The 12,165-nt window shown below is 39.4% G+C and overlaps 1 protein-coding gene across 1 annotated transcript in view; it reads left to right on the forward strand.

The window, feature by feature from the left end:
• The first annotated feature begins 346 nt into the window (after positions 1-346).
• LOC119652049 (transmembrane protease serine 11B) overlaps positions 347-12,165 on the forward strand; it is a 157,576-nt gene continuing 145,757 nt past the window's right edge. Inside the window, exon 1 of the mRNA XM_038055985.1 lies at positions 347-1,228. Within this exon, the coding sequence (XP_037911913.1) occupies positions 1,186-1,228 (43 nt within the window). The 5' untranslated portion in view covers positions 347-1,185. The remainder of the gene's footprint in view (positions 1,229-12,165) is intronic.

Here is a 12,165-nt window from a genome sequence, read left to right on the forward strand (position 1 = left end):
ATATGAATTGAATAATTATCTCCAAAACTTTACCCCAAATCGAAGACAAGTTGCAAGTTATATATTTCATCCGAGTAAAACGAGATGCATATAAAGAACAACAAAGTATCTTGGTTTTTTGTCTCCATCCGGTCATTCCCTCCACCAAGCTGAGAACTTTTTCGGGGAAATTTTATTCAATATTTCAATAAAGTTCGTAAGATTTTATAAACAAACTTTAGCCGGATTATATTTTTATTAGAGTGGTCAGGGAACATAATTATGAGCAGATACAAATTGAATCATCGATAGTGGAGTCTGCGGTGCGTCCGGTATGCGGCCAGCTATCTTGAGCAGCCAACAGGTGCTCTGGACAGTTTAATTCAGACGCGCAACCGTAGAAGAGGTGTTCCACTCGGTGCAAGTACCAAAGAGTGTGTCTTACCTTAGTCGCTTTTGGTATTTTTTAATTAAAATTTCCTGCCCTGCAGTAACCTAAAGAAGTAGCTCGGTTGCACGTAGTTAATTAGTTTGAAATAGGAAATAATAATTCATAAATATAAATACTGCAACAAAGAAGTAATTTTAAAAGGCGCGCTCAGTATTTATTGGTGTTATTAGGTCTTCTGCTGATTTGAGTGCGAAGTACGAAAAAAGTTCTTTAGAATAAATTATCTTAATTCTCGCAGAACAAACGTTTTGACACTGACTTGAATGAAAGAATCTGACAATGTACTGAGACTCCAAATTATCCCAACAATAAAAGAAGTAAAAGTGCGCCAAGTGTCGGAGGTTCGGCGTCGAGTGAATGAACGTAGGATAGTTTGTAGTAAATCTATCTTTTGTGCACAGAACGGCAAAAAATCTAAGAAAAGAAAAGAAAAGTGGCATTTTTCTCCAATCATTGAATAATTGTGTTTTGGGGCATCTTGAAAAGGCTAAAAGCCTGCTAATGTTAATGGCAATATAATTGTTGTTTGTGATGAAGAATTCGGGTTAATTTGATTTGCTGTTGTTCTCACTATTGTCATTGTTGTTGGCTGCCTTCGCGAAGAAAGAGAAAAGTTTAAGAATTAAGTCGGCATTCGTCCAAAGTGTTTTAAAACGTTGTGACTGAAACGGTTGCCGACCTATCCGTCTTCGTTCGTCCTTGCGCGTATTTCGTTTCTGCAAGTGCTATCGCGCCGGATTATAAGTGCCATTAAGATGTATCTTTTGAGATTTATAGTGATTACCCTGATTTATTCATGTAAGTAAATTTTTGGTTTCCTTTTTTTTATCGTTTGTGGATGTTTTATTTATTATTGAAATATTTACCAGAAATATGTTGAACGGCGCTAAGTCGGTACTTTTAATGTGTATAATATGCGTGAAAAAAATCCCTGAGTAATTTGCATATGGCAAAGTCATAAAAGAATTTTTCAGTTAAGTTGGAATTCTGAAGATTTATATAGGAAATAACCATAACTTTGGGAAACTCTGGGTTTTGAAGATTTAAACAGGGGACGACTGTAACATTTGGGAAGTTCCCAATGTGTTCTGTCGATGAAAATCACATTGGGAAATACAAGTGTTAACACCTTTTTCTATTTTCATAAATAATGTTATGAAATTCAAATGGGAGAAAAATAAATTGGAATATTCTTAAATTCTACCGGTGAAATGTAGCCCTACGAATATCTGTTATAATGTGTGACTCATATGTGTATTCACGTCCTGAGTCATATTTTTAATTTATTTTTTAAATTTATAATGTCTGGATCGCTTAGTGGTTGACATATTAAGGTGTTGCAGCAAAAGGTTGCAATTCGGATCTTACTGGTATTATAATAGAGGGTATTGTAAGCAAGAAACCGCCTGCATCAGTGGACGAGTGCTTTAGTCAAATCAGGGTAATACTTCCAGGTGAGCGCAATGCTACCGACATTATCTGCTAGTGCACCGCTATGAAATGTTCTAATAAGCCTTAAGAATTAAAGGCTCACAGGTTTGAACACATTCATTCATTGAGTAAAGCGTATACAATACCAATTAATTGAATGAAATTATGGCAAATAATTTTTAAAATCTAGTATCTTAATAATGGTTAAAGTGTTGTGATATTTTTAACACCAGTCGCTAATCGACCCATGAAGAAAAGTTTAAAATGGTTGTCCTCATTTAAATTTGCAAAACGATTTTTTTTATAGCAAGCAAGCTTTATAAGTTTTTATAAAAAAAGAGCTCCTTAAGTGCGCAGATGGGTTTTGTCTTCTTCTTAATCCCCTATTGAAAAATTTACTGGTTTGACTGCGAATTTAACAAGTTTTGTTTATTTGCTCTGGATAACGCTCTATGACGCCTGGGAAAGTGAGAAATGAGGGTGTCGACTTATATAAAATTTCATTCAGTTGGACTACCTGGAATAGAAATAGAAAAATACATTTTTTTTTGTTAAATAGATGTTAGTTTCTATAAATATTGCTAACACTATATTATTATTAAATTCAAATTATGTTATTTACTTATTGACTTATGGATTGTTTAATTTATTGATATCCTTAATTTATTTGGTGTAGAAACTTCGTCTAAGGGTACAGTAGCTTAGCTTACTTTACAACTACAGTAACAATGGGATCTTAGCCATTTATTTTATTTTTTTGCTTTTATCGCATATTAAATTTTTTTTTTCACGAAATTAAGTTAGTAAACTTGAGTTATAACAATCTCGGCAGTTGACGGATTCTACCTAGTACTAGGGCAATTCTACCTTCTTAAAAATATATAGAGGTTTAGACGGTGGTGGCCGGTGATAAATCAATGGGAAAATCTGTTGAGAACTCCCTAACATCAAGCCTGTTTGCAGGATAGCCTTTTCGATCAATGCTTGAACCTAGGGAATCTAGAGAAGCCGGGAGCAATTTAGATATTATATTCACCACTGGTTCATAGTTTGTCCTCTTCCCCACGTATTTCCGCATAATTATGATTAATAGCAACATCAATAGTGTACGTGGAGCGGTCCGTTTTGTTAATTGACGCCAGGCTTATCGTGTGAAATATTATGATTACTTGCACTGATCGTTCTCCACTCAATCTTTCATTTTGGGCTATTTATAAGATTGTGTGACGACATATGCAGATCGGTAAATGGCATCCAAAGGCAAATGGCTCCCTGAGGCAATTTACGTATTTACCGTGCATTGTCTCCGCTTTCCATTCATCGATCTGCTCTTGGTCTGACTTCACTCCACTCAGGGGATTGAAAGATCGATCTTCTTTCAAATTAAGTGGAGTCAGCCCCTTGCCTCCCTACAGAGCATCCTTCAAATTACCAACTCAAACCAGGTTTCCTTGCAAAATTAGCAGGTATTGGGTTGGGGAAAAAGAAATGTCGTATTTGTGTTCGAAATTTGACATACTTAGAGTTATCCGATTTAAGTCAAATATGCGCCGTTTTGTTCGCAAACTTGCTGCCAGGCAACTTCATTATCCCCCCTTTCTACTCCCCCCCCCCTCCTTATTTGCAAAAAACTCAGACAGCCAGTTTTCGCAAGCCTCTTTTGAGGCCAACTTAGTAGTACCAAGAGCGTTTTGCATGGACCGAAAGAGATGGTAATCACTTGGTGGCAGTTCCGGACTATACGGTGGGTGCGATAGGACATCCCATCCGAGCTCCCGTAGCTTTTGGCGGATCATCAAAGATGTGTGAGGCCGAGCGTTGTCCTGGTGGAACACAACACCATTCCTATTGACCAATTCTGGCCGTTTCTGGTCAATCGCCTGCTTCAAACGGTCGAGTTGCTCACAGTACAGGACCGAATTGAGGATCTGGCCATAGTTGAGCAGTTCATAGTGGATAATTCCCTTCCAATCCCACCAAAAACCCAGCAAAACCTTGATGGCCGTCAATTCGGGCTTGGCGATGGTTTGGGCCGGCTCGCCGCGCTTTTCGTCCACGATCTTTTTCGCTTGGGGTTGTCGTACGTGATCCCTTTTTCATCACCAGCCACCATCCGCTTCAAAAATGGGTCGAATTCGTTCCGTTTCAGCAGTGAATCGCAAGGGTTGATTCGGTCCATGAGATTTTTTTGCGTCAACTCGTGCGGTACCCAAACATCCAGCTTTTTTTGGAATCCAATCTTCTGTAAATGGTTCCAAACGGTTTTATGGTCTGTACTCACTTCCTGGCCTCACATGATGGTCTAATTGGATGATTTCGACGATTTTATCGGTTTCTACGACGATTAATCTACCAGTTCGGGGTGTATCTTCGACATCCACTACACCAGAATGAAATCGATCGAACCAACGCTGTGCTGTGCGAGTCGTTACAGTATCGGGTCCATAAGCTTCACAAATTTTTTCGGCCATTTTACCTCTCGGGTAGTAAAAACGTAAAATATGACGAATTTCTTGCTTGGTGGACTCTATCTTTGACGCGCTATAACTTGAGACTGAAACGTAAGATCACAACACTGTCAAAGAGACACTTATAGCATAGATTATCGTCTTCAAAGCGCCGTATAGCATGACCGAATGCGATAAATATAACACAAGATATGTTTAAGTGTCGCCAACTATTGACAAAATACGACATTTCTTTTTCTCGAACCCAATATTTGTAGAAGTCTGTTGATTACGGCTTGGATTTGGAAGTCACCAATTCTATGTCTGGCATGTGGGTCGTGATCACCTTTGCGGAGAGCTTGTATTCGACACTTGTCCAAACCATATTCCTTTGGAATATCATGGCTAAACATTGCGAATAGTTGCAACAGATTTCTAAGGTAGGCCAGTATCACCATACAACTTGATGCCATTTAAGTATATTAAGTGTGTCAGCTCGCACTTAGCACGTACGCCACATTTAATTACAAAACCTTGCCCACTAAGCTTCATTCGGTATCCATGGTGGTGGTTCAGTGTCATTCAAAACCAAAGGATACTTATTGAGTGCCCTTGGAAAATGCCTTTCTGCACGCGGATGGGCTCTGAGGTGTTGACATCCTCAGATAAATGCACTGATAAATGATATGCCGCCCTTCCATGACTGTCGCTAAAAACTTTCTTAGTTTGCGATTAATGTGATGGACACATATGACATCAATTAGCCCGGTATGCTTGACGCTGTCCTGTTCTGTTGTTTGTCATACAACTACCAAGTCAATAATGTCTTGCTTTTTGCAATCTCTTGGCAGCCATTTTGCTCCTCGAATAGAATGTAGTTATTGGCAAGGTTCGCGATGGTTCATCTACTAATAATGGACGTTATGTACTTGTAGTGCGTTGGAAAGCAAGTAATCAGTCTTGTCTCGTATGGTGTAATGGTTTACACCCCCTCAAGCCGGCCAATGACGTAGCTTCAGCTATGTGCCAGCCGATCGTACATATTGGTGTACTTTTTCTACCAGAAATTCTGCACCCGATTCTGACAAGACCCCTTCAGTTCTTCGAACTGTTTATGGTTCCTTCATTAATATCGGCTAAATTCATTCATTCGCTGCATTCTGAAGATGTCTGGAGTGGCTTCCGCAATCGGCAGCTTAAAACATCTAGAAAAGTTGACTGACGGTTCCGTTCGAGGCAGAGGTGAGCGAGCGTCTGAGGAGTTGAGAGCACCTTGACCGAAAGTGGCAACAGGTGGTAATCGCTCCGTTTATATATAATCGCAAACAGGACATGAATGTGAATTATATTGACGTAAAATCCTTCGCATGTTCAGACCTAAATTAGGATTATCACCTGTCACATTACTCTCAGGGTGGAGGTGAGGCAGCCGCTGCCCTGGACCAAACCGTCAGTCAACTTTTTTGAAAATCTTGGGTGTTTAACCCAAGACCACAAGAGAGGAAGTAAGTTGCTTCAAAAATGGTCCGATCTGTTATCTGTGGATGTGGACCGAGGACGCCTTGCACTCTCAACAAAAAACAAAAGGAAATTTCTGCTTCAGTGTGCCCAGAATTAGACCCTGGGCGTTTCACAAGGGATTTCATTATTTGTATTAATTTCATCGGTTAGGTACGGTTTTTCATTTAGCTCCACAGCTAGGAAATTTAACTGACTTGAGTTTCAGGGAAGTTCCTTTCAGGGTGGGAAGGCAGTTTTGATTTCCAAGTGTAAGTCATGACATGGTTTCGAAAGCTGATTTGAGAAAGTATCCTCGACTCTTTGATAGGTGATCTATTTACTGTTTTTTTTTTACTTTTTTCTCGATTCGTCTACGAGTAACTGATCTAGTCATTGCAATAACCTTTCATTTGAAATTATTTCGTGATAGATACAATCTGAAATTGTGTTGATAATAGGTGATAGAGATTTTTTTTGACAGATAGTTATTTTCATTCCTGTAGTGCTGTATAGAGGGAAAATATATTGGTGCAGCATTCTTTAACACTGATATGTAATGTTGAGGCAGCTGCGTTTGCCAATCTTAGGCAGCAAAATGACGGTGGATTTGTGTTATTATTCTGCTTCATTACTACACATGCAGTATTTTACAGGTATTCTATTCCTGGCTTTTGAATATTGAAAATGGCTTCAATGTCCCTTGAAAATTGTCCGGTGATGGGCCATCAATCGCCCCTACTTTTCCATGAAAGGGGACAATGGTTTTTAATTCACCTTCGATTCAGGAGCATACGAATGTCCATACTTGATCTGGATGAGTTGACCAGAGTTAAATTAGTAGTAGTTCACTGATCTGACTTTTTCGAAAGTCCTTTTTCTCTCCGGTTATTCGCGGTTGGTGTCCTTATGAGGGTTTCATGCTAGTTGTGGATAATATCTAATACTGCGGGGGGAAACTCTTTGAATTGCGTCTAGGGGCTGTTGTTTCTTATTAATAAATGCAAGTGCTTATGGTTAGTAGAAGTATTGTACGAGGTACCTTCAGAAAGTAAGTGTACAAGGGCTGCCACCGCCGTAGGGAATGATTTTTCGACATATTGACAACACTGGGGTATAGTACTTCTCTCCTTCAAAATGATACTAATTCGAAGTTCGTATGTTAAGAACTCTGGATCGTTTAATGCTATTAAAATTGTTTATGGTTGTTGCTCAGTAGACATTTGAAACCAAAAACCATCTCGACAGTGGTGCTGCACTTTTGGCACTCCGCCAAAAAATACAAAACTACAATTTCAGCCAAAACAATCATGGCATTCGTGGGGGAGGGCCTATATATGCATCATTTTGATTGAATATCTGATTCTCTGGGGGAGATCGTCCGACCGAGGCCGAGACGCTAAAAAAACTGAAAAGGGCGATTCAGAATAAAAGGATGGGCATGCTCATGAAGGAAGTCAGACTGCTACATGGAAATGCCAAATAACATACAACCCACGTCGTGATGTAATTCTTGGTCTCGTTTGGATGGCATTCTTCTGACTTGGTGCCTTCAAATTACCATTGTACAGGCTAAACGTATTTAGTTTATCAAAGCATTTCTGAACAATCACAACTGCGTGGTTTAAAAATCTCGTTATGAAATTGCTTGACGCATTAGCGCAACCTGAATGAAGTGCCGTTCCACAACTGGTATTCTTTGTGATCGACATATCAACCCTCCCTCTTACCCGCTGTGGGGGTATGCATCGATCGTGGAAAATTTGTGAAAGAGCCCTTTTCTATAGTATCGTCATTTAATACGCCCTAACGAAAATTCACTTGGCGAGATTATTCACATTGAAGTCGTCATCAAAAGACCGGCCAAAACAACGGTGACTACCCTGGATGGTGATTTGGAAGCCTCGCCACTGCATCCAGATCAAGCCTTTGACAGAACAAATTGACGCAACCGATCACGATGGGCCGACCCCACATGTGAATGCGACAAGTGTTAAGAAGAAAGAGAAGAAGGGGCATTTCTATAGTTTGCCTGATTTAATCTGAATCCATTGATGGTGACTGCTTCCCCCGACGTAAACTAGATTGTCATTGGTTTGTATCTTTGTAGTAATTTGGGGGTAGGTTCCTATCTCACGGACCTACAAATCATCATCTGAACCCTTATCCTGTTAACTTTTCCAATTTCGTCTATTGTGATACTGCTATTAGCAGTGATAGTACCGCACCTTGTAGGCAAACATGCATTGTGTTGACGACAATGGTATTGGTATTTGATGGTACATTTCCTGCCCTCGAAGAAAGAAAAAATCCTGGAAAGGAAATCTTCGAAAACTAGAAACCGCTGGGAAGGGTTGCCTCTGGTATGAACTCATCACCATTCCATAACTATTCCTTCAGGGATTTCTGTTTCTTAAACATTGCTTACTTGGATGATTAGTTTGAGATTTCTGTGGAATTCTTTGTAGGCTTATTCTTTTCGTATCTGATTGGACCTAGTTATCTAGTTCGATGTTCAGATGTTCAGATTTCAAAGGAGGTTTGCTACCATATCGCTATTGTAAATCAATCTGATGTCCTTCTCATTTTTGAGCCTCCTGCCCAGTGATAATATTTATACTCGTTTTGCCTGTAGACCTAACTAACCTACCAATTCTTGCCATATATGTTAGGGGAGCGATAATAGAGTCTAACTTTTCTATACATGCGTTTCTTGCATTAGCCGAGCTTTTCCAATCTTCCAGTCTACGCGTTATAAATATTCGCAACGCTTTTGAATTTCTTGCTCTTGCAACTGAAAGCCAGGTTATGAGGCAATTCTATTCTTATTCTTTATATTCTTTCTTTGAGACATTATGAATCGCAATCTCGGAAAGTAGCAGCTTTGTTTATACCTTAACGCAGGAGATCTCAAAATGGGGTGTGTTTTGAATGGATTCATCTCCTGGGTTTTCAGCATAAACCACGTTCTCGCCTTTTGGTATACAAGGTAGGTTTTCTTATGTATGCGCACCAATAGACAAATCCTCCTATTCATTGCCTGGCGCACTTAACCGAAGATTGGTTGCTCCCCATTCGTCGGTCATACCACTTTTATTCGAAAGGAGCTGAACCGGTTGCCACGAAATTTAGCTTAGATAATTTGCGATATTTGATGCAATGTAGGAAAGTAAGTTTTGTCTTCTAAACTTATTCTATTTAAAATTTAGAAAAAATATAAAAATAATATAAAAAATATAAAAGTCGCTAGGGTATTATTCCTAAAGTTCGCCCTAGTAAGATAACATTTTTCCGAAATATAAATCACATTATGGACGTGAAAAAGAAAAGTTTATTTCAAATCGTGCCCTTATCAACGAAAGTAAAACTGGCCAAAGTTGTTTTTCTGTACCGATGTGTCGGCACAAAGGCTTTTAGATGTTAAATGGAAGTAAAAAATGTGAAAGTCTTTATACCTGTCAGATTGATAAGAAGGTAGGTATCGACGGCAATGAAAATATGCGTGCACATATTAGAAGAGGATCCCAGTTACCATTTACAGGGCATCTGCAGCTGCAGAACCATAAGGGACTGCTCCGGGCAGTTTACAGGCTGCGAAAGAGATAAATCCCTAAAATATCTTATTATTCCTTAGCCTATGTGTCGTAATTGTGTGCTTTAATCGTCGTTTTACAGTTGAGCTGCTTAAATCCACATAATGGACAACCTTGACCTCCACACCAATTTCGAGACCAGTTGCGCAGTGATATTCGGAACAAATTCCTATCCTTACGCTAACTCGTCTTCCTTGACAGTCCACCGTCAGACCTGGCACTTTAAACTTTCCATTTTCAACTAATTCGGCAAAAATGTTCCCACTGATGATTCATTCAACCTAATTTTGTTAAATATAGCGACATTTGTCCATTTGCTTTTGCCAATATTGATCAAGTTGACGCTACCTTTGCCCTTTAAAATCAATAAACCAAACAACTCAGAATCACCAATTTGTGAGAAAAGTTGCCCTCGTTTTTTTTGGCCGCTACATCGACCGGCGATCCTTCTTCTTCATTTACCGGTGCCTGGTTCATTGTGAATTTCAACGAGCTTAACTCGTTATGTGGTCAATTTTAGTACTGGATCATAGTGTACGGTTTTTAGACCCTGTAAATAAAGCGCAATGAGTTGCCTCATTGCTATTCTTATCGAAATGCAAAAAAAAAAAAATAATGTAGTTTTACGAGCATCGCATCGTGGAACTCTGCACACAGAGATTTCGGATATAGTGGAAATGGTTGATTTCTATTAGCAATTACAAGTAATTCAGGAGATGATTGCTAAAGGTGGTAGTATGATCGTAATGAATAATCTGAATGCCAAGCAGCACTCTAATATCGCTTTGATCGGCATTCGGGCATGCAATGGCCATTAAGGTTCCAGTAATAATGTTGACAGGGTTGTAGATTTCTGCAACTGCCACGGCTTTGTCATGGGCGACTACGAATTTCTAATCAGAGTAGCGTTTCCATTAAGCGTTCGCTACGCCTCTAAGAGACGACCGCGCTTAGCTCGCCACGGGTCGTCTCTGCTGGTGGGTGTTTCTGGCCGTTTATGTCAATTTGACAGTTCTCTTGACAGTGGAAAAAAAAGTTCAATGAAAATTCACCGCTATATGGCCTAGTGAAGACGATCTCATAAAAACGATGGCATTAGGTTGTTGCAGAAGAAATGTTGAATTCTGTAGCAAATTTCAAACAAAATTTTATAATTCAAAATAAGGACTAATAGATTTGACGCACTTCCCTCAGCGAGATACAAGAGCATTTATGCCAGTTTCGTAGGAGTTCGACTTTCTAGTGTAAGAGCTGCTTCATTGCTAAACTGTGAAGGTTATTCTGGATATATTAGGTCATGCATTGTCATGAAGCAATATCACTCCATCTCTATTGAGCAATCTAGTCCTTTAGATACGCAATTTCCGATGAATTTCATCGAGTTGGGCACAGTAAGGATGATGGATTTTGGCATATGTTTTGGAACCTCACCGATATCTAGCCATTGTGTTGATCTGCGACGATTGTCGTACAATATCCACTTTTCATCACAAGTCACTATTCTCTGCAGAAAGAAATTTCCATTCGAATCCACATATCAAACTACTTCATCTTTCCAAATTGCTGCAAGTGCCGGGAAACTGTCGAATAGTGTACGCATTCTCTGCCTTTTCTCTGTCCTTGATATCCTCGTGGTTCATTTTGAAGGCTCATATTTCCCGACTGAAATTTTTCGAACCACTGCTGTATGGTTTGTTCGTTTACCGTCTTAGCTCCAAATGCCATACAAATGTTCTCGGTTGTCTCCGCTGTATTGTGACCAAGTCTAAACGCTTAATGGGGAAGTAGGCGTTTTTCATCTCAACTCAAAATTTCCAGTTGCAATTAACTGAGTTCACTAAAAACATTTGAATATGCCATGACAGCCCAGCCTGTAATGACGATTGACATTTCGAATGAAAAAGATCGAAATCAGATGGAAGGGGAAGCAATCACGAGCGCGGACGCCCCAAAACCTCAAATGGCATGCGGTTCAGACCGACTAGATCAGGAGCTGTCATCTGGATTTGCAAAATTCAATTCGCGAAGCGGGTGTCATTCAGCGATGAGAAACCCTTACACAATCCCCCTTCATAAGTTTTGAGTCGCTATCAAAAGTGTCTCTATCTCTGGTGTCAATGAAGTTGTTGCTACGTTCTAAAAGTACGCTATAAGATCTGGTTGACTGCGTGAGGGCTGCTTGAGTTAACTGCAAGTGGGAGAGTTTCAATAGCATACGGATACGGTCGCTTCCGCATACAGAAACGGAATCACTTTTGCGTCAACGCACTCAAGGAGGAGTAACTCTACCGACCTGGACGATCTTCCTGTCGTTCCAGGATCTTCCTGCATCATTCTGGAGCAGTAAATAATTTGAGTATGATTGACAGAAGGATACTATACGAATAGATATGTGGACACACGGAAAAGGCTTTGTTCTACCCAAAATCATAATAAAAATGAAATAACAATTTCCGCACTAAGATACTGGTAAATTCGTCAATTGGCAAAACATTCCATTTTGTCGCAGTCCGATGCAAACAATAAAATTTAATTAGCGTCATTCTATAGTCATCTTCATTCGTTTCTGTTGTCAATCAGTGGATTCTGCTTTCAATTTCTTGGATTATGTTACATTCTATTTCACACTAATGTATTATCATCTAACATGCTTTTGTGAATTAGCACCACTTCATTGATTGTTAATTGACCTTTGTCTAGACCAAGAAGTATTTTTTTGATGGAAGGTTTGTTATTAGCACCTGATTGTTCTATTCAAAATTCTTTT

This window comes from Hermetia illucens, chromosome 3 (assembly GCF_905115235.1).
Source record: "Hermetia illucens chromosome 3, iHerIll2.2.curated.20191125, whole genome shotgun sequence".
Classification (NCBI taxonomy): domain Eukaryota; kingdom Metazoa; phylum Arthropoda; class Insecta; order Diptera; family Stratiomyidae; genus Hermetia; species Hermetia illucens.